This window comes from Chinchilla lanigera, unplaced genomic scaffold (assembly GCF_000276665.1).
Source record: "Chinchilla lanigera isolate Chin_1 unplaced genomic scaffold, ChiLan1.0 scaffold00059, whole genome shotgun sequence".
Classification (NCBI taxonomy): Eukaryota; Metazoa; Chordata; class Mammalia; order Rodentia; family Chinchillidae; genus Chinchilla; species Chinchilla lanigera.
In genome coordinates this window covers 12,629,338-12,651,522 of record NW_004955460.1, presented here as the reverse complement: position 1 = coordinate 12,651,522, position 22,185 = coordinate 12,629,338, and the positions used below count along the sequence as shown (strand labels likewise).

The window sequence follows — 22,185 nt, the reverse complement described above, 5'->3', positions numbered from 1 at the left end:
TTGGCAGCCACTAACAGGGAGGCCTTTGAGTGACTCAGCTGTCAGCAAAGTGGAGTATGTGGGAGAGTCCCTTAAAAAATGTATTTAAAGAATTGGGTGTGGTGGGACATGCCTGTAATCCCAGCACTCCAGGAGGCTGAGGCAAGAGGATTGTAATTCAAGTCCAGCCTTGGCAATTTAGCAACACAGCAAGACCCTGTTTCAAAAAAAAAAAAAAGAAAAGAAAAGAAAAAGAAAAAGAGAAAGAGCCAGGGATGTAGTTTAGGATGAAGGCTCTGGGTTCAACCCTCAATACTGCAAATAAATAAAGTACTGCCCCATGCTCTCTGGGGACACTGAGCCCTCTACTTTGGCCAGTACCCCTAGTGATGCCAGGAAGGGGGTAGAAACCTCCTGTTAGCCAGCAGAGGACAGTGGAAGCCTCCCACCTCCAGAACCACAAGGACACATGAAGGAAGCTCCCTCTGAGCACATATCCCCGACCCAGCAGGGTGTGGTGGGGGCAGGCAGGACCCCAAGGAGTGGGATGCAAGGAGCGGGCTGTGCCTCAGTGGTAGAGCCCTTGCCTTGCATGCATGAGGTTATGGGTTCTATCCCCAGTGCAGGAAAAAAAAATTTGAATGTGGAGGAAAAAACACTGGATGGCTGTCTGGCAAGAAATCAGGAGAGTGGCTGAAGTTAGGAGAGAATGGATGACGGGGTCTTCAGTTTTTCTATTTTTCCAAAGGTCCCAGATTGTCTACAGTAGAGAATTACTGTTCTCATTTTTTAAGGCCTAAGGAAAGCTCTTTTGCGGTGGCTGGAGAGTGGTGGTGACGCACCCATCAGCCACGCGCAGAGGCGGTTCTGCAGAATGAGGCAGGGTGGGTGGGCGATCCAGGGCCTGGAGGAAGGAAGCTTTGTCCTAAAGGGCAGCTGGGGAAAGGTCTAAGGCCCTCACTGGAGCCAGATGTCACCTTCGCCTCAAGGGGGGGCACATAGTGTGCCCCAGCTGGGGGTGGCTGGCAGGGGTCCAGGACCATGCTCCAGCTGGTCTTGGGGGTGCCGGGCCTCACCGGCGCCAGCTGCAGCTAAGAAGAGCCTGCTGACTAGCTGAGACTCCTGGCCCTCTTCCTGTGTCCCAATCACTGAGCCCCCTACTCTGGCCAGCACCCCAGTGATGCCAGGAAGTGGGCAGAAACCTCCTCCCGTTAGCCAGCAGAGGACAGTGGAGGCCATCGGGGAGTGACTCCCACCTCCCAGAGCCACAGGGACACATGGAGGAAGCTCCCTCTGAGCACATATCCCCAACCCAGCAGGGTGTGTGGGGGGCAGGCAGGACCCCAAGTTCTTCCTGCCCACATCAGGGATCTGGGGGACAGGGTAGTGTCCCCATCGCCCACCCTTCCTGTTCCTAACCTGGCACAGAAGTGGTGCTGTTTGCCACCTGAATTAATGGATGTCCCTTCCCCTCTGCAGGAACCCAAGGGCACGACCGCATACTCCCTCTGTCTGTCTCCCTCCCAACGCTGACACATTCACTTTCCTCGGGGGCCACCTGCTCATCAGCTCTCTATCCCTGTTCCAGCCCTGCAGCAAGGGGGTTTAATGGATGTTAGAAAGTGCTCCAGCACTCCAGACAGCTCACCTGTCTCAGCTAGGGGTGAATCCAGGCAGCTGGATTTACTTGGCTTTAAGCTCTCAGGCCCCTCCCCGGGGGCTTTTCTGGGAACGTGGGGGTGCCCCCTCAGTGCGGCTCCTCACGCAGGTCCTCCTCTTCGTCCCTTCCTCTCTTAGGCACTTTCCTCGGTCCCGCCTCGTCCCTGCCCCGTGGGCTGACGTCACGAGGGACCTCTCGGGTCTTCCCAGCCCAAGGCTGCCCTCGGGTGGCTCCGGAGAGCGCGCGGGGCGGCGAGGTAGGGGCTGCGGGAGGCCCGGTGTTGGGGGTGGGGCCGAGACCAGGAGGGGACCTGTGAAGGGGTGGGCGGGGCGGCGCTGGGGACAGACGCAGAGGGCGCGCTGGGACAGGGACTTGGGGAGCTGAGTCCCAAAGGGAGCGGGCAGCGGGGAAGCCCAGAGTGGTGCAGGATCTCAGGGAGGGGAGACGCAGAGAATCTCAGGCCGCAGGGGTCCTCGGCAGCCTGTGTGTGGGGAGGGGGCTTCCCCGAGGCCAGGTACCCTCGCCTGGGGAAGGTAGGACAGCATGCGCATCAGCAGAGCCCCGGAGAGGCCGAACCAAACTTCAGCACCATCCCGGGGGGGTCTGACCAGTGCTGTGCGCCCTTCCCTGCCAAGGAAGGAAACTGTGTGGGGTGGATTTGGGGTTGGTAAAGCAACTGGAAAACCAGGGTCCGACGGGGGGCTTTGTCGGTGTGGTCTGAGCCCTTGGGGTCTCTTCCCAGACAGCGGAGACCTTCTGACCATTGTGAATCCGGGCCACACGTGCGTCTCTGCAGACCCAGAGCTAGTAATGAATAGCGCGTGGCTGCAGCTGCCTGGCATTTGCACAGCGCATTGAGAACCAGAAGAATGAGCATGATTCTTGCCCAGGGGCCGGCCTCTGTCTGGCCAGGTGGGGGAGGACAAGTGCCTGGCGCTGGGCTGCTGACCTCTGTCACCCAGTAGATCAGGCTGCCCTTGTCAGAGTGGCAGACCCTCCTGGGAAGGAAGAGCGTGGACAAGGACGCACCCTCCCCAGGCAGGGAGGTGGGAGGGGCCCCTGGGCAGGAAAGTACTACTTTGGAAAGGGGCCAGGTTACAACCCTGCTTGTTAGAGAGGCTCGGTCTAGAGTCCCCTCAGCATGCTAGGGGTTCCAGAGTGGGACACAGCATGGCAACCAGGCCCTGCTGCCTCCCAGCTGTGTGTGACCGTGGCTAAATCATTTAACGTCTCTGAGCCTCTGTTTCCCTGTCTGACACATAGTGGCACCTTCGCCTCTGTGAGATCTAAAGGCTTTAGTGACATGGGCAGAGCATCGTATGCTGTTGGGCACAGCAGCTGCTGTCATGAGGATAGCTGAGGGGCATGGGGCAGACTGTGGCAGGCCCCAGACCACAGCCATGGCTCCAGTTCTGGAGGTTTCTTTTAGAGCAGTGACCACAACTGAGATGATGGGTTGGTAGGTGGCAGAGAAGGCCAGGAGCTGTCCCCACTGTTAACTACAGCTCCTGCTCCTTGGCAGGGGGTGTGAGTCCCTGCCTGACCCCTTCTCTGCTGGGGACACAGTGTCCCCTCTAGCCTCGGGCAGAAATGTTGGACAGGGTGGAAGGACTTAGGTGGCAGCTGAGGGTGGGAATTCCCCTAATGACCCAGGAACATGAGTGTGGCCACCCAGGCTTCTCCAGAGGAATGTTATCTAGGCGGACATCCGTGTGGGGGACCCAGGGACATAGGGAGGGACAGAGGGACTTGTGCACTCTTCTGCCTGACTTATAACCTCTCAAGCCATCCTCTAGGCTGTGTTGGGAGGTGGCTGCTTTCAGACCCACCTCTCATGGCCCTCTGAGCTCCACCCAGCCGTTTGGAGCTGGGCTCCCACCACTCTGAGCCCTGACCTGGTCTCCGGTGCTTTGCACGGTAGCTGCTATGGTGCTTTGTCTCTGGCACCTGGGTGCTCATGCTGCTGTGGGTGTGTGAAGAGCCATCCCAGGAATGAAGACTGGGCAGAAAGCTACAACCCTCATTCTTGAGACCCTGCGGGGGACGCATAAGGTTACAATTCCCACGGTGGCACTACTTGGTCACCTGCCATTTCCTTTCCTTCAGGAGCTACTGTGGGGTTTTCCAGGGGCTGGTGGAGGGGACTTCATGGTCTTGGGATTCCTGCATTTTTTGGTTTTAGGCTCAGGCATGGAGAATATTGATAGATAAAACCAGCCTAGAGGAAAGGTCCCTGTGATTTCCCACTGCTTTAAAAGGGGCTCTAGGGCTGGGGATTTAGCTCAGCGGCAAAGCGCCTGCCTGGCAAGCGCAAGGTCGTGAGTTCGGTTCCCGGTACCGGAGAAAAACCAAAAAAAAAATAAATAAATAAAAGGGGCTCTAAAACCAGAACATGGAGAACTTCAGCACCAGGATCTGCCCAGCTATACAGATGCACGACCGAGGGTCTCTAGCTGATTTGGACAATGTGAATCTGTCCTTGATGGCCCCTCCTTGCACACTGCTGTGGACCTTCCTCTGGCTATGGGGTTTGGGCTTCCATCAGCTGAGATGGGCCTGAAGCCGGCGTTTTGAGTCCGTTCACACTTGGGACAGACACAACTGGAACCAGCAAACTTTTGGTAAAAAGAAAACATTTCTCAATTTCTGAGGCTTTACCTGGGGTAGGAGTGTGTGTTGGCAGTGAAGACCTGGCAAGGGTCTGTAAGTGCTAATGGGGGGAGGGGAGGAGTCTATAGGTAGAAGTTCTACAAGTGTGGATCTGAGGGACAGTGCTGAGTTGGGAGTCAGGATCTTAGTGAACTGTGCAACACTGGGTGGGTGGCTCTCCCTCTCTGAACCTCAGTCCATTTTTTTTGTGTGTGTGCTTCGGATTGAACCCAGCGCTGAACTACATTCAGCTACACTGAGCTCAGCCCTTCTTATTTTATTTTGAGACAGGGTCTTACTAAGTTGCCCAGGCTGGGCGGGAACTTTCAGTTCTCCTGCCTCAGCCTCCTGAGTAGCTGGGATTACAGGCTCTGTCTTTGCAGTTATGAGATGGGTGATTGCTGGTAATCACATGTCAGGGCTACCAAGGTCAGATCAAAAAGTGCCCTTGGGGACTTTACAAGATGTAGAAGAAGGACATCACCCAGGGCTGTTCAGACCATTTGCGAATATCCAGTCTATCTCAGTTCCCTTCCTCTGGGAAGCTATGGTGCAGACCACTTGGAAAGGGAGAAGCTGAAGCTGCCTTTCCCAAGTCCAGGAAGGTGGTTCAGGGCTGGCTGCAGCACTGGGGAATCATGCAAAGATGGCCGAGCATGGAGGCCCATGCCTGCCTTCTGCTGGGGGTTGGTGTTCATGACAGAAGGTCTGGGCTGAGTGAGGTGTTTGGAAGTGGGTGCTGTGCCCAGCATCAAGAGACCAAAATAGGCTGGTGAGAGGCAGGAGGAGGCAGGTGCTGGGGACAGCTTGTAGGCCTTGTGCCTGGGCACCTCCTCCCCCTGCTGGGCTCGGCTGGGCTCTGAGAAGGGAAGGCAGAAGGTTTGCTGGGAGGACACTGAGGCACAGTGGGGTTAGAGGGCCAAGTTCATGTCAGACTCCCAGCTGAGGTTGAGGATGTTTGGGCTTCAGGGGTTTTCTGAGATCACAGCCCACTGACCATACCTGGGGCTGGCTGGGGTTGCTGCCCTAGGGGATGGCTAGGCTTCCCAGAGCTGCTTGCAACCCTGCACTCAGAGCCCAGCAGCAGCTCTACCACCCCCAGAGTGAGGCCAGTGTTCCTAAGACAGCCCACGCTCCCTGACCGGGCCCTGGCTCTTTCCCTCAGGCATGCCAGCCACACTGGCCTCCTGGATGCCCCTGTGTCCCTGGTACCCACCAGGCTGTCTGTGGGGGGGGGGTTGCGCTTTGCAGGCACTTCCTCTTCTGGGACACTTGCTTCTTCCTCGCCTCCTGAGCTGCTAGGTGACCCCCACAGCCTCTTGCCATGGCGCTCTTTCTCTTTTCTTTGCACTAGCATCTGTCACTTTCCAGCTGATTTGCACATTGCTTTTTTTCAGAGCCTGTAATCCCAGCTACTCAGGAGGCTGAGGCAGGAGGACTGAAAGTTCCTGCCCAGCCTGGGCAACTTAGTAAGACCCTGTCTCAAAATAAAATAAGAAGGGCTGAGCTCAGTGTAGCTGAATGTAGCTCAGTGCTGGGTTCAATCCAAAGCACACACACACAAAAAAATGGACTGAGGTTCAGAGAGGGAGAGCCACCCACCCAGTGTTGCACAGTTCACTAAGATCCTGACTCCCAGCTCAGCACTGTCCCTCAGATCCACGTTTGTAGAACTTCTAGTATTGGGGATTGAACCCAGGACCTTCATACTGAGCACCATCCCCAGCCCTTTTTTGTTTTTTAATTTGAGACAGGGTCTCACTAAGTTTCCTTGGCTGGGCTCACACTTAACGATCCTCTTGCCTCAGCCTCCTAGAGTGCGTATATTATAGTTGTGCATCACCCTGCCCAGCTTTGCACATTATTTAGTTACAATGCTTTTACCATCGCCTCTCTACTCATAGAATCTAAGCTTTGCCAGGCCAAGAGCCTATTCGTTTTGCCCCCGTGTGTTGGCCAAGGTCACTACAGAGACTTTGGTGTAGTCAGCACTTGGTGACTGTGACAGTTAATCTTACGGATCCACTTCCTGGGTTGGGGCTCTGGGTATGCAAAGAGCCATGCCAAGGGGGAAGACTCGGCAGGAAACTTCAGCTCCCATTCTTGAGACCCTGTGCAGTGCAGGAAGCATGAGGTAACCCTGAAACTCTGCTTCTTGGTGTGGCAGAGGTGAGCAGTGTTGCTGATGACATTAGCATTAGGATGGGGGATACAGTAAAGCAGACTGCCCTCCCCTATGAGGGCAGGTACCTCTCAACCACGTGGAGGCCTGGATAGAGCAAAGGGCAGAGGTTGGAGGGATTCACCCTTCTCCACGCTGAATTTCACCACCAGCTTTCTGGAGCTCCAACTTGAGACATAGGTAGAGAATTCTCCTGCTATCATGGGACCGGTTCCTCACCACCAATCATATATGTAGATAAATACACATATACACACCTTTTCCCCTCCTGTTGGTCGTTTCTTTGGTGAGTTCTAATGCAGTAGCTACAGGTCGAATGAATGAATAAATGAAGCAGACAAACCTGAGTGTCCTCCTGCGCTGGGACCCTGCCCAGACATCTTTGGAAATTCAGCTCACGGTCTCGTTGGGAGGGATCTCCATGGAAATTCAGTTTCTCACTGCTTTTCCTCAGTTCTCTGGGAAGCCCCACCCCCACCCCATGGCCTTTCCCGATGCAGGGGAGGTTTCATCCTCTCCCCCATTGGAGGTTCTAGTGGGGTTTTCCATCCACATCAGGACCAGGTTGTACATCCCATAGCAAAAGTGCCCCAGATGGGACCTGGAGCGAGCCCTTCCCTGGTGTCTGGTGGTGGGCATGTGGTTGCAAACCCAAGTACTCCCAGCAGTAGGGATCACGGTGCTGGGAAATTGGTGTGTTCTGCTCCCACGTGATTGTTTTGGTTTTGGTTTTCTGTACTGGGGGTTGAACCCAGGGCCTTAGCACTGAGCTACATCCCCAGCCCTTTTTAAATTTTGAGACAGGGTCTTGCTAAATCATTAAGTTGTCCAAATTGCACTCCAGCTTTTGTTCCTCCCACCTCAGCCTCTTAGAGTGCTGGGATCATAGGCATGTGCCATTCTCCCATGTCATTCTCATGTGTGGTGTGGCTTGGTCTACCCCCCTTGATTTCATCCTCCTGGAACGTGTACCTCGGGTCTGGGTGTTAACATGGCGAAGCTCTGCCTGGGACCTAGCAGGTTTGGCGACCTTGGTAGTTCTTTTTATTTGCTGCTGGACTGTACACGGGTGGATGTGACCTTTCCCGGAAGTGATTTGGTGTTACAAAACAAGATGCTCTAAACAGCTGCATGTGGTCTTTCCCCCTCTGGGATCCTTTCAGAGGACATAGAAAGGGACTGCTTTACAAAGATGAGGGTCACGGCATTTGGGGGTAGCCACTGACAATGTTTTTTTTGTTTGTTTTATTTTTTGAGACAGGGTCTTGTTATGTAGTTCCGGCTGGCCTTGAACTGACTGTGTATCCCAGACTGGACTTGAACTCATGGCGATCCTCCTGTTTTAACCTCTCGAGTGCTGGGATTGCAGGTGTGTGCCACCACGCCCAGTGACAGTGGTGTTTTTATAGATTGTTTAAGACTTTTAGAAAATGTCCATAACATGCTAAGCAAAAATATGATTTGTTTAAAAAATTTTGCAAATATTGCAAATTTTATTGGTATATATATATATATATATATATATATATAGAGAGAGAGAGAGAGAGAGAGAGAGAGAAAGCATAAACTTTACTAGGTGGGCGGGATCTTGATGAAAATTCAAGGCCAACTCCTTCCCTCCTTTACTCCAGTGCTATGTTTTGGAAAAAAGATTATGGGTTTATATGTGCACACATTACAGTAACATGTGCCTGAGTATACGAGGTGTGATTTCAAAATATGGTGAATATTTAATTTAAAAAATTACTGTAAAAGACACATTGTCATGAGTCCCCTTCAGAATCCTTCCCCTCACCTCAAGCACACACAGCCCGTCACTCTTGCCACTTTCCTAAGCAGTTCTGGAAGCCCTCTTTTGCGTCTTCAGTTGCACCATTGTGGCTGGCTTGATGTCTTGAATTGATTCAAAACGTTTCCCTGTCACGGTCGTTTTGACTTTGGGGAAGATCCAGAGTTGTTCAGGGCCAGATCCAGTGAATGAGGTGGATGAGGACACGCTGTCATGTTTTTATGAGCCTGCCTTTCCATTGGATGGCACCCAGCATCAGTACTGATGGTAGTTTTAATCACACCCTGTAAAGACTCTCATGAAAGAGGACTTCCAGAACTGCTTCAGAAAGTGGCAAGAACACTTCTGTGTGTTTGAAATGAGCGGGAGGCCTTTGAGGGGGATTCATGGTAATGTCTTTTACTGTAATTAATTATTTCAACACCATATATTTAGACGGTACCTTGTATATAAACATATTTTGCAGGTTCCTACTTTAAGTTAGGGTTAGCTGAAGAGCATGTAGAGCTTGACGTTCTCTCCACTGCTGGTTTTCTGGTGGGGCTGCGAGGCCCCAAGCTCAGGGCCCTTTGAGGAAGCTGTTGTGCAGGCCGGGCTGGGCCTCCTGGGATGAGTGTCCCTGGCCCATGTGTTGTTGGTCCTGATTCGTTTCCTGCCCCTCTGACTCTTGTCTGCACCCTCACACCTGTTTCCCCCCCTCACTGCCCCTTCCTTTATCTCTGCTCCTTACCACCCCTCCAAGCCGATTCCCATCAATATCGTCTGCACAGGACATAAAGGCAAGCCAAGCAGCCCGTGGGCAGGGCCAGGTGCTCCCCTGCAGCTTCTCAGGTGTGTTTCTGATGAGCACAGTGCCACCCCAACTCTGGTTTGTAGCACAGTGCCCCGTCTCCTCGCCCCGCCTGGCCATCCCAGCGGTTCCAACGCTCTCCTTGCTTCTCTGCATCACTCTAGTTCAGGCTGTAGCGGCTGACAGCCAGGCCAGCCCTGCTACTTCATTGTGTCTCTGACCCCTCACACTCATGTGCCCGGAAACTACTGGGTCTGGGGGCTGTTGAGGTGGCTTTCCTCCCCCACCCTTGCCTCCTGGGGGTTCCCACAGGAAGCTGAGGTGGATGCCCCTGTGATGGAGGCCGTTTTGCAGTCATGAAGTGGAGAGCAGTTTCTGATGTCCTGCCTGGAGGGTCCCCGCTGGCTTTGCAGGGGCGCTGTGCAAATGGTGGTGTTGTCTTCTTATGTCCCTTCCTCCCGAGGGCTCAGGGGAGGGTTGAGAGCCTTGCTTGAGGACCTTGGAAGCAGCTCTCTATCGGCGGAAGACAGGCTCCCCTGCTCAATTCTGGATTAAGGACCCAGCCTTTGAGGGAAGGGGAAGTAGTTTCTCTGCCTGGGCTGGGGGCAGAGCTGGGTCCTAGGACACAGACGCCAGGCCCCAGGAAATCTGCCCTTTTTCTCTGTGGTTGCCACAGCCTTGCATATGCCCAGCAGTGACAGTGGCACCTCTGTCTACCCCACAGGTGCTGGCAGGCCTGGAGGTGCCCATGCCTCCCCTCGATGTGCTGAGGAGGTGCAGCGCAAGACAGAGCTGTGCCCCACACGCCCACTGGTGGCCCCCAAGAGCCCTGCCTATCACCCTGAGGGACAGTTCCATAGGAGACCCTGGCTGTCCCCAGGACGGCTCATGGGCAGCAACAGGGGCTCCCGGAAGTGGCCAGGCCCCGCCTGCCTGCCATGCTGCCCTGTAGGCCGGCCCAGGAGTTCAGCTTCGGGCCTCGCGTGCTGCGGGATGCCCTGGTCTCCAGCGACGCAGGACTGCAGCAGTGCTATGCTGCCGCCTTCTCCCTGGCAGAGCGGCTGTTCCTGGCTGAGGCCTACAACCCACACAGGACCCTCTTCCATCCGCTGCTCATCTACTCAGCCTTCGACTGGCTCCTGAGCCGCCCTGAGGCCCCTGAGGACTTTGCTACCTTCCACGCCACCCTGCCACACCGCCTACAGAGTCTGGCACGGAAGCACATTTACCTGCAGCCCATAGGTACAGAGGGCCAGGGCCAGCCTGGCACTGCCCAGGAGTGGGGGCTGGGGTGGGGTGGGTGGCTCAGGATTTGCGGTGGGCAGGGAGGCCTGGAGTCCTTCCGCTGTCCACCTCTGACACGGTTGGAAAGCCTGGGCTACAGGCCCATTTGACCTATGGGTGCTGCGTGGCCCAGGTATGCAGGGTCCAAGCCACATCTCTTGAAACCAGCACCACCCCAGGCTCCATGCTGTACAAGGCTACTTCCTCTTGGGTTGTTAGATCAGCTCATTTCACAGGTGGGGAAACGGGCTGGGAGAGGTTCCCTGACCAGTATTGGCAGAGGCAGGATTTGAACCTGGTATGATACTGGGAGATGCTGGGCTGAGAATGGTGGGGACCCCAGTGTGGCTGCTGGAGTCTAGGACTCTGTCTGGCAGAGACTAGGGACACTGGGGGCCAAAGGCTGAGAGAACAGCTCAGCCAGGTGCTGGGGTTGCGGTAAGGGAAGGCTGGCCTCTGGGACCTCAGCATGCAGGTGGCCCCAGCCTGGCAGAAAGGCCCTGCGGACAATGTGGCACCGGGCTTGGGAGTGCCACCTCCTTGCCATGAGCTGTTGCCACCTCCTTGCCATGAGCGACCAGAGTGCTGCGGGCACTGTGAGTCTCGCTCTCTGTCACTCCGCAGCCTGCAGGCTCTGCTTAGACCTTTCTGGGACCAGTCCCTTTTCACCAGCGTCCTGCAGATAGCTCCAGTCTCCTCACTCTGCTGGGTGACAAGCAGTACCTCGCTGTAGTGTGGGGTTTGGACTGGGACTTGTACTTCTGACAGGCTGGGGTGAAGACACTGGTCTGCACACCTGGTCTGGGCTTATGTCCTCCTACTCTGTGGCAGCTGAGTCCCTCCCTTGCCCACATTGGTGCCAGCCCTTCTGCCAGCCAGGCTGGTCTTTTGCAGCCTGAATGGGGCACACTAGTCCCCACCCCCCACTTCCCCCTCCCGCTGTCCGCCCACCTGTCAGTAGTTCACTGAGCAGTGGGGCCTCTCTGCCTTCAGATCTAAGTGAGGAGCCGCTGGGCTGCCCCCTGCTGGACTGCCTGCGGAGCTGCGCCGAGGCCTTCTTCCTGGGCCTGCGGGTCAAGTGCCTGCCCTCGGTGGCGGCTGAGTCCATTCGCTGCTCCTCACGCCCCCGCCGGGACTCAGCCGGGCTGCAGCTGCATACAGGTGAGTAAAGCCGGGGCAGGTACAGTGGAAGGAAGAGGTGGGGGAAACAAGGGTTCCTTTCCCACACTGAAGTGTCTGGAGACTGCATGGTTCAGGGCCAGCTGGAACAGTATGCAGCGGGCATAGGAGGTGAAGCGGCTGCTGGAGGCCGGCTCTCTAGCCTCTTGTTTGCAAAGGCCTGTGTGTCTGTGTAGGGGACTGCAGACCCTGGCCCACCTTCTCCTGCAGGTCACTGGCTGCTGGGATGGGGCCGGCTGAGAGGCGCTGTCACACAGGGCTCTAGGTGGACAGGACGCCCAGGTGTGCGTGCAGGGAGGTTGCAAGAAGAGGCTGACATCGGGCCTGGAGTCACTGGGCTGGTATTGGCCACAGTTCTGAGAAACTCTCAGCCGCTCAAATGCCGCCGGGCCGGTGCCTGTTCTCCAACTGGGGCTCGCTGCGCGTGTAGGAGCCTGGCTGTTCCTTCCGCACCCATCTGCTCTGAGTGTGTGGGTTTCAGTCCGCGGTCCTCCGCCTCTGCAGGCACCTCCCCACCCCGATTCCTCCTCTCGGCCGTGTGTCTCTGTTTCACAGCTCCTGTGGACCCCTTCTCGGCTCAGCAGTGTCACCGCTCTGGGGCTGGGCCCAGTGGCCTGGTCCCAGGCTTGGCTGTGGACAGTGTTAGTTCTTCCTGCTGGCTTTGTCTCAGTTGTTTACTTGTGCTATTTTTCATTATTTGTTGATGTCTTCTTTGAAAACTTAGTTTACCTGTTAGGGTAATTTGTGGCCTGGGACGATCATTGTCTGCAGATGGGATTTTCTCTTCCCTCTTCCAGGCTCTGGCTGGGATAAAAATGTGACACTTTCCTGGGTGGCTCCTTGGTGACCCTCAGGGGCATAGACTGCAACCTCTTCAGTGTGTGGGGATGTCACTAGGGTCAACCTGCCTGCTTTCTGTTTGGGAATAGCCCAGCTCCATCACACTGATTGATTGATTGATTGGTTGAGGCAGGGTCTCACTATGTAGTTTAAGCTGGCCTTGAACTCCCTGTGTAACCTAGACTGGCCTCGAACTCACAGTGATCCTCCTGCCTCAGGCCCCTGAATGCTGGGATTACAGGCGTGCGCCACCACGCTTAGCAGCTCCATCACATCTAGTCCGGGCCTCTCCTGTTCGCTTCCCTGGCAGATCCCTGCTTGATTTAAAGCTTACCGGGGCGTAATTGTTAGATACCGTTCTGAGTCTTGGTGTGTGCATTCCTCACGGCCTCCTTCCTCACTGTCCTGTGCTCAGCCCTCCTCTTTGATGGCGAGGGCAGTGGCAGCACTGCTGTGGTCCCCAGCCTGCCTGACCAGGAGCAACCTGTGCTATTTTTGGGGTTAACAGGACTCCCAGGCTGGGGTGGAGGTGTCCGCCCCAGTGACATGCTCCTCCAGGTCCCAGTCTTCACATGTGGTCACTGAGAACAAGCCTGCTTGCTGGGCGCAGCCCACACCCTGCAGGGCCTAGAAGGGACCCAGGCGCAGCACAGCCTGCCCTGGATCTAGCCCCAGACAGAGGCTGACCTCCTGGCCCTCTCTTCTACGCCACACGAGGGGCTTATGCCTGTGCTTATGTCCTGCCTGTCGGGTGACTGAGGTAGCTTAGAGACCTCCGGCACCGTCACCCCACACTTCAGAGGCTACCTGGACACTGGGGGCTCTGCACTGGTGCTGAGCTGGGTGGGGCTGTGCTCAGGTGGGTTTGGCTTAGAGCTCTGTGTCTACCTCTGACACAGCGCCACAGACTATGGGGCTCCCGCAATGGAAATCTCTTGCCTCATGGTCCTGGAGGCTGACAGCAAGGTGTCAGCAGCCCCATGCCCTCTGAAAGTTCAAGACAGGGTCCTTGTTGGCCTCCTTCCATGTTCCTTGGAGTCCCTGGAGTGCAGATGCAAGACCCCAATCTCCGCCCGTGTCTTCCCTGGCTTTTTCCTGTGTCTCTTTCTTCCAGCAGTCAGGCTGGATTTCAGTCCCACACTGGTGACATCTGCAAGAACCTGTTTCCAAATAAGGTCACATTTGTAGGTAGCAAGGGTTAGGACTTCTTTTTGGAGGGCACATTTGAGTCTGTAACAATCATTATCATCATCATCGTCATGTTCATAGCCAGAATTTCTCGACCTGTCCTTGAGATCTCAGCCACTCGTCTCCCAAGATCACACCCTAGACCCGTGCTGTCCGGGGCAGTGGCCACTGGATGTATAAAATGTGGCCAGTCTGAAATGTGCAATGAATGTAAAACATATACCGGATGTGAAAACTTAGAAGGAAAAACAATATAGAAACTCACAACCCTAAAATTCCATTACCTGTTAAAATACCATTTTAGATATCTTAGGTTAAATCAGGGAAGTTCAAAGTTACTTGAGTAGCTTGTGCTGTTTCCATTGGACAGCAATGCACTTGGCTGTCACCCACAGCTCAGATCATAATCATGGCCTCTGTCATCCCATGGCATCTGCCGCTCTGTCCCTGTCGCCCCGACTGTGAACTTGTCTGAGCGCCAGGGAACCCAGGGGTCCTGCTTGTTCTGCTCTTAGCTCAGTCTGCCCCAGACTGGGCTTCAGGGCTCAGCACTGTTACCTTGTGTCCTTCCACCTACACCCTCCCAGGGATGCAGGACCGTGACCCAAGGACCTTGCCCGCTTCCCCGCCTCTTCCTGCCTGGTTCTTTATGTCAGGGAAACGCCAGCCGGGGATGATTCTGCCCCTTCCTCCCACCCAGCTGACTAGGCCTTCCCTTTACTAGGTCACTGACCCCTGTAGCCTACCCTCTGCCTTAACCTCTATGGCGAGGCTCCTGCAGCCACCACCCACTTTTTAGGTACTTCTCCCTGTGAGGTGCTTTTCCCTTCTGTAGGCACCGAGACCCTCCTCTGGCTTTCCTGGGACCTCGCAGCCCTCTCTCTGACCCTGGTCCCGCCGGGTCTCCACCTCCCTCTGGTTATGAGGCCCACTCAGATACAGCAGAATGATCCCGAGCTTGACATCTCCATCCACACCCACAGTCCCTTTTGCCATGTGAGGTGACCTGTGCACAGGGCCTGGGGTTGGGACACGGGCATCTTTGGGGATCACAGGGCCGCCTCCTGCAGGGACAACTGCAGCCGGAGTATCTCAGAGCAAGGCTCAGGGGCTGGGGAGCCTGTGTCTCTGACTCAGTGGTGTCCACAGAGGGGCATCTGGGGTGACCCTTGCCACCTGGGGGACACTCTGCACAGGCCACTCATTCAGTAGCCGCGGCAGCTGCCCCTTCCTGTGCCTGTGGCGGCATTTCCCTAACACCGTCTCATTGGCCTGGATGCCTTTCCAGCAACTGCCCTGGGCTGTGAATGGGCATCTTAGTCCTGCCAGTTTAGCTTGGGGGTGGCTGTGGAGGAAACAGCTGAGATGTCACTGCCTAGAGGACCCACATTTCCCTGACCCCCTGTAGCTGCCTTGAGGTCTCACATGCCCAAGATGGCTAGCTTGTGCCTGGCCTTGGGAAGGGTTGGTCCCAGGCAGAACGAGAGGAGGGAGACAGGTTTTCCTTCCCAGAGCCCTGGGTGGAGCTGCGACCCAGCTATCTCCTGCCTCCCAGCGCCTGCCTTCCCCGCAGACGGCATCCTGTCCTTCCTGAAGAACAACAAGCCGGACGACGCACTGTGCGTGCTGGGCCTCACATTGTCAGATCTGTACCCCTGCGAGGCCTGGAGCTTCACCTTTAGCACCTTCCTTCCAGGGCACGGTGAGTGGGGAGGAGCCTCATGAGAAGGCCAAGGTGCTAGGGAGGGGGACACACACCTGGAAACAGCCCCAAGGTCCACAGTCTTGCTCCTGGGCAAGGGCTGCTCCCTAGGCTTGGCCCCTCCTTGGCCACGGTTAGAGAAGGTGGGGTGGGGGCAGGGACTGTGGGCCCCCTGAGGCTGAGGCTGCCCCTGAGTCCCTTTCCTCTCCCTAGAGGTGGGCATCTGCAGCTTTGCCCGGTTTGCGGGGGAGTTCTTGCAGCTGGCGCCCAGCGCTCCTGAACTGGCCCCGGTGGAGGCGGCGGTGGATGGCCCTGAGGTCCTGCTACAGGATGGTGGCCAGAGGCTATGCTTCAGCGCCCTGGGGATGGTACAGTGCTGCAAGGTGGGCATGGGCATGGGCATGGGAGGGCATGGGTGTGTGAGTAGATCCCACAAGCGCTCTACGTGGTCAGTCTCACTTTGAAGGAGATGCTCGTAAAGCGAGGAAACTGAGACTCAGCGATGCCAATTGTTTTGCCCAAGGCCACAAAGCTATGAGGTCGCAGGTTGGGCTCTGACTCCATGTCTGTCTGGCTCCCAGGCCTTTTGCCACCTGGGAGGGGCACTCGGACCACTTCCTGTAGTCTGGCCTCACCCTGGGCGTTGGGCTCCTGGAGGGCTGCTCCGACGTCTCCAGGGTCACGAGTGGAAGGCCCGGGCAAGGTGGTGTCCCCTCCTCCCAGGTCACCTGCCATGAGCTCTGCCACCTGATGGGCCTGGGGAACTGTCGCTGGCTGCGCTGCCTCATGCAGGGGGCACTCAGCCTGGACGAAGTCCTGCGGTGGCCCCTGGACCTTTGCCCCATCTGCCTGCGGAAGCTACAGCACGTCCTGGGCTTCCAGCTCCTGGACAGGTACAAGGTGAGCACAGCGCGTGCTGCGGCATGCAGTGACTCGGGTCAGCGGGGGAGGAGCAGGCCTGTGCTGTGTCACGCTCCTCTGGACCTCACTGGTCTCCCTGGCAGCAGGTGGAGTCCTTAGCAGGGGTCTGGCACGTGGGCGAGTCCAGGACTGTGGCTGTGTTGGGGTAAGGACCTGCCATGAGCTCTGCCACCTGCTGGGCCTGGGAAACTGTCGCTGGCTGTGCTGCCTCGTGCAGGGGGCACTCAGCCTGTGAGGGGCTGTTTCCTATCTCAGCCAGTTGGAGGCTGACACTTACTGGGCATCAGTGCTGCTACCTGCCCTCCTTTTTCCTTCTCCGGAGCCACTTCCTTGGGGTGTGGCTTCTGCCACCCAGAGGGGCTGAAGGGGACACTCCCAACCCTAGGCCAGCGCGACGGGCACTTGGTGAGGTGGTGCTGCCCTCTGCAGGCAGCCTGGCCACACAGCCCCCAGCCCCTTCTTTACAGCTGCAGGAAGATTTGTTTCCACACTCAGGAACTCTACTGAGTTCGGAGTGCGAAGGCGAGTAGGGCTCACTTTTCTTTAAATGCCCCTTTGGCCGGAAGCACAAGTCTTTGGTGAAGGCAGAGACCCGCCTCTCGGGAGACCAAACGTTTCCGGGACCCTGGTGGTATTGATGACTCAGCTCTCGTGGTTCTGGGAAGCCCCTGCTCTTCTCGGGACCACAGGGCCGCCCCCTGCAGGGACAACTGCAGCTGGAATATCTCAGAGCAAGGCTCAGGGGCTGGGGAGCCTGTGTCTCAGTGACTCAGTGGTGTCCACAGAGGGGCATCTGGGGTGACCCTTGCCACCTGGGGGACACTCTGCACAGGCCACTGTCTTCATGAAGCTGTGTAATGGGTGATGATGGATGGCTCTGGTCTGCCTGGAGATTGAGACTTGTCATTTTATGACCATCATTTGGGGTCCTGTTCGACTATCTAGCGTGAACTTCTTTACCTATCCTGCTGCCTGCCTCCTCCCTGAGGAGCAGGGACCCGAGGGGGTGGGCGTGGTACCTTATTTGTACCCACACTCTCCACGGCGTTCAGTGGCCACATCTCTGGGGACAGACTGGGGGACAGTTAGGAGTGATGTGACAGGGAGCGTCTGACCCCATTCGGGGGCAACCCGAGGACTGGAGCCATCAGGGGCCTGGCTGGAAAAAGCTCTGCTTTGTACCATCTGCCAGTGTCCAGGGTCCCTGCTGGGCGGCCATGGGCCTGCCCACCTGCACATGGGGACTCATGTGGGCTTGACTATCTGGCTTAGGCACGGCTGGAGTCTCAGCCTCAGAGGCACTGCAGAAGGGGCACCAGCCTGATACTGGCCCCAGGGTATCTGAGGATAGCTGAGGCCCTGACAAGTGCCCAAGCAGAGGACTCAGGTATGTTTCTCCCTCTCAGAGACTCCACACTTGGACTCAGGCAGTAGCGGGGACATGGCCCAGCCCGGAGGCCGGAGAGCCGTCTGTGTCCGAGACCACCCTGCCTGTCAGCGCTGACTCAGGCATGTGCTGTGAGAGCGACTCAGAGCCCGGCACCAGCCTCTCAGAGCCTGGCACACCTGACGTGTGGAGTCATGCTTTCCTAGAGGGCCCAGAGGATGAGCTGAGCTCCCTGGAGGCCGCGGAGGTGCTGCCAAGGCTTGGGGGCCCCATGGAGGCCATCGAAGAGCACGGACGGTGGCTGGCCACATGCATTGAGGCTCTGGAGCGGGAGGTGGCTGAGGAGGAACTGGCACAGGTAGACAGGGCTGTGGATGCCCTGGAGCCGTGGGAAATGTTCACGGGGCAGCTCCCAGCCACCAGGCAGGACCGACCCTGTGGCAGGGACAGTGCGGGGCTGCGCAAGGTCCTGGGGGACAAGTTCTCCTCCCTGAAACGGCGCCTGAGTGTGCGCAGGGTCTCCAAGGTGGAGACCTCCCCCTGTCGCTGGGAGGGGGAGGAGCAGTAGTGTAGTGAAGTGGCCTGCAGGGTTGAAAGCTCCCTTCCAGAAGCTGAGCAGGTGCCACCTGTGGGCACCTTAGGTCCCTGAGTGCACTCTGGCCATGTGCACCTGTGGTGCAGCACCCTCAGCCTTCCCCCTCAGGGCCCTAGTGACCGTCCAGGGGCTTGGCAGCTGCCCACCCACTTCCTGGGGGAAGCGATGGTTTGTTTCTGTGGTGCCCTGGCCACACGCATGGTCACGTACTGTGGCTGGAGCAGTGTTCGGTCCTTGGAACTCCAAGGCATCGCTACATGGGCGGAGCCAGGGCCCACTGGGCCTGTGGTTTCTCCGACAGCTGCTGCACAAGAGGAGAGCATCTAGTTTTCAGGGCTGAGGATGGGAAAGAAGAGGAACTTGTTGTCCTGGGAGACCTCTGTATGCCGTCACTGGCAGTGGTGGAAACAGACTGCAGTGACATTTGGGGGGAAGTTTTCTGACAAAGGCGGCTACACTGTTGATACCAGTTAGGCCAAGGCTGGGATGGGCGTCCAGCTCATCCGTCTTTATAGATATTTTGTTCTGTGGTCTGCTTCTATCAGTTCCTCCAGAGGGGTGTTAAAATCCATCACAGCTGTAGAGCTGTCTGCCTCCCTTCACTCCGGTGTCACATATTTTGAAGCTCTTGCGTGCACACACTCAATTGTGTTCCCGAAGTGGCCAGTCATCATAGGTGTCCCAGCCTGCAGTATCAGAGTCACAGGGAGAGACGCTTCTGTGGCAGAATCCTTGGCTTTCCCTCCTGAGAAGAGCTGAGAGCAGCTCGTGCATCTGCTGGATGGGGAGCTCAGACAGCTTTGAGGCCACAGTAGGAATATAAGATTAGCAGGACCCGGCAGGGGAGGGGCACTGATGCCTCCCTGTGATCCTGACAGGGGCCTGGTGGTGTAGTCCTGGTCCCCACGTCCAGCCTGGGCAGAGGGAGAGGAGAGACTCACAGCTTAGCAGCTCCACAGGCCCCTCATCGGGTCCCTGCTCTGTTCTGGCTCGAGACTGCCCCACCGTCAGGAGGTCACTGGGACAGGGTGAAGGGGAGCCAGTGACAAGCCAGGTCTTTTAAGAAGTGAGCCCCAGGGGATGCCAGCAGTGGGCAGCACGGCAGAGTGGAAGGCCAGACCCAGACGCCTGTTGCTGCCAACAAACTATAACCACTGCCCGGGAATCCAGTTTGGGCAGAGCGGGGTGGGGAGGTGGCCACAAGCACAGCCGGAACCCCAGGTTTCAGTTCAGGGGCAGGGGCCTGGGCCTCCTTATTACAGGGCGTAGCCCTCCTGACTCAGCTTGGAGTTCCAGGGTGTCATTTCTGCTCCCCATCTGGGCAGTCACTGAGCCCTCTGTGGGTTCCCAGGGAGGGGACATAGCCTGTACCCCCAAGTGGGCGGTGGCAAGATTCTGGCGGTGTGTGGGAGATGGGCGATGAGTGCGGTGGCCATTTATGACCCAGGGCCCCATGGGGGTGGGGGTGCGGGGCCTGGCTGTGGCTTCCAGCCCTGCACCATGGTCTGCTCGTTTTCAGTTTCCTCTGTCCTCTGTGAAAGAATTACTGGAATGAGATAAAGCAGAGCTGGTAAGGTACAGCACTCCAGGAACATGGGGCCAGGTACACGGCTCCCGTCCTCAGCGCTGTCTGCCTGAGCCCGAGGCCTTTGGCGCTCACCTGTGATTCCCCAGAGCAGATTGGGAGTGGAAGGTAGTAGCATCAGGGAAAACCTTTTACCCATAGACTTTTCAAAGATTGGTGAGCTCTGAAAGCATAACTTTAGGGACAACCATGTTTTTCTTCTCTGCCTGCCCGTCAGCCCTAGGTTCTGTCCAGGACAAGTAAAGAGCAAATGGGGACGAGTGGCATGGGAGGGCAGAGGAGGTGACAGTGAGTGCTACTGTGTCAGTAAAGCCGAGTCTCCCAAATCTTCCTAAAGTCCTGCAGCCTGAGGCAGGACGCCGCTGTGCGCCGAGATGTACAGAAGACGTACAGAAGGTGGTCTCTGCGAGCGCGGGGCCATGTGGGCTTTCAATTTCTTTTCCGTTTTTGTGATACTGGGGATTAAACCCAGGGCCTTCACACTGAGCTACATCCCAAGCCCTCTTAAAAACTTTTTATTTTGAGTCAAGTTCTAAGTTGCTCAGGTTGGGCTTGAACTTGTGATCCTCTTGTTTTAGCCTCTGAGTGTAAAACTTTCTTAAAAAACTGGGCAAAATTAGGCTGGGGATGGAACATGCAGTGGTAGAACACTTGCCTCACATGCATGAGGCTCTGGGTTCCATCCCAGAACTGCCAAGGGGGGATAAATGGCAACACACACAGTTTAATTGCTTCCTCATTTCTGCGTCAGTTGAGACTCCACAGGGACAGGTCATCCAGTCTGGCGGTCCTCCTGAGAGCCTCCTGTGTCTCAGTCAGGCTGTGACGAGCATGGGTCCTGTGTCTGGCAGTCCCATACCCGGAGCCCAGCCTCCCATAGGAAGAGCAGGAGGAGAAGCACTCCGCTGCTGTGCCGGAGACCTCACGGGGCAGGAGGATGAGCAGCCCTGGAGCTCTCTCCAGGGCAAGGGCAAGGGCAAGGGTGAGGGTGGGTGGTATGTGAATCCTATCTGCAGACATCAAGGCAGAGCTCAGTGACACACACACACACACACACACACACACACACACACATAACCTACACCTAGCCAAGCTGCTAATGGTGAAGCTGAGGATCCAGATTTAGATCCCATGAAGTTCCCAGGGGCTGCTAGAATGTGCCAGCGACAGAAGGTCTGTGCAGAGTACCAAGACGAGGTGCCATCCAGACCTAACAGGCCGGCAGGCATGACCAGGCCTCTGAGACTGGCTACTGGCCCCACACCTGCTCAGGAAGGTCAGAACAGTGGGGCCCTCCTAAGTACTGGGGTACTTTATACCTATCGCTGTCGTTCTCAAAACAACAGCACAAGGGAGATGCCATTAGCCCATGTAATGCCTGCAGAAGCCAGTGTGGACAGGGGCGCTCACCTCCGGAGCCCCAGCAGCGCAGAGCTGAGCACAGGCTCCATTTGCTCCCTCTGAGCCCCCCCGGGCTCCAGAGCCCAACGGGAACTGTGGTGGCTGCTACACCTCCAAGCCCACGGCGGAATGAGGAACGTGGGATGAGCGGCCAGCACCCAGGTGAGGACGCCAACCAAAACCAAGCCCACAGCTGCTGGGGCTTCGTGGATTTGTTGGTAAGAAGATGCAAGTCCCCAACCGGAATGGTTCCTTCCCATAAAGATGGTGCAGCAGGGCTCCTGGAGGCAGCACCTGGCCTTGGTGGACAGAGGTACCTTCTATGGGGCTCCCCATGAGGTGACAGCCAGGTGGGGAGGGCACTGCTGCTGCTTGGGGGACAGTGGCTCCTGAGGCTGGGGTCCTCTGTTGAGTCTTTTAGCTTGGTCCCTGTGGGGTGACTGCACACACAGGGATCTTGTCTCAAGGATTGTGGCCCTCGGGACAACAGGCTGTCAAAGGTCCACACTGCCCAGTAACTGAGAAAACGCCCCGCCTCGCTGTGAAGACCTGGCTTTGAAAGCAGAATAAATGCAGATAGCCGTGAAGTGGTGATGGCTGTCTCCTTTTCCAGTGCTCACAGCGTCCCCTCCACGGCCGAGAAACCACGGTAACTGAGGGGAAGAGGCAAGTGAAAACGAGCCTCAGTCAACCATTCCTGAGAAATGTCCAGGGTCGCTGGTGCCCGGGGGTGATGCCGCACCGAGGGGGCTGCGAATGGCTTGCTCCCCCAGAGGCTTGCGGCAGCCAGCCCTATCCAACCTCAGGGCTGCAAATGGCTTGCTCCCCCAGAGGCTTGCGGCAGCCAGCCCTATCCAACCTCAGGCCTGCTCTGAGCGGACCTCAGCCTCAACAAATTAACCAGACTGGAGACCAGCCAGCCCCCCCAAGTGAGGCCACCCCCATGCCATCCCCAGGCATGCTGCTGACACCAATGTCGCACTGACCCAGAACCAGGCTGGTGTCACCTGGGCTTGTCAAGCCGTTGTGGCCCTCACCCAGGCTTCTCTGGCAC

General features: G+C 56.8%; 1 protein-coding gene across 4 annotated transcripts; it reads left to right on the top strand.

Moving 5' to 3' along the window:
• The first annotated feature begins 1,631 nt into the window (after positions 1-1,631).
• On the top strand, positions 1,632-20,227 carry Amz1 (archaelysin family metallopeptidase 1). Of its 4 annotated transcripts, none has more exons than XM_013521145.1 (7): positions 1,632-1,895; positions 9,774-10,291; positions 11,327-11,494; positions 15,096-15,242; positions 15,456-15,625; positions 15,966-16,142; positions 17,570-20,227. In XM_013521145.1, exons 2-7 carry the CDS (start codon positions 9,988-9,990, stop codon positions 18,116-18,118), a joined length of 1,515 nt encoding a protein of 504 aa, XP_013376599.1. In that variant the 5' UTR covers positions 1,632-1,895; positions 9,774-9,987; the 3' UTR covers positions 18,119-20,227. The 4 variants fall into 4 exon arrangements, with proteins under 4 accessions (XP_013376599.1, XP_013376601.1, XP_013376598.1 ...); XM_013521147.1 differs by lacking the exon at positions 1,632-1,895 and adding an exon at positions 7,798-7,839 and having other exon boundaries at positions 15,114-15,242; XM_013521144.1 differs by lacking the exon at positions 1,632-1,895 and adding an exon at positions 7,798-7,839.
• Positions 20,228-22,185: the final 1,958 nt, after the last annotated feature.

Excerpts from the sequence above, each read along its gene's own strand:
- Amz1 (XM_013521145.1), top strand. The coding sequence starts at position 9,988 with ATGCTGCCCTGTAGGCCGGCCCAGGAGTTCAGCTTCGGGCCTCGCGTG. Across the intron at positions 10,292-11,326 it reads CATTTACCTGCAGCCCATAG|ATCTAAGTGAGGAGCCGCTG; the intron begins GTACAGAGGGCC and ends CTCTGCCTTCAG. Across the intron at positions 11,495-15,095 it reads CGGGCTGCAGCTGCATACAG|CGCCTGCCTTCCCCGCAGAC; the intron begins GTGAGTAAAGCC and ends CCTGCCTCCCAG.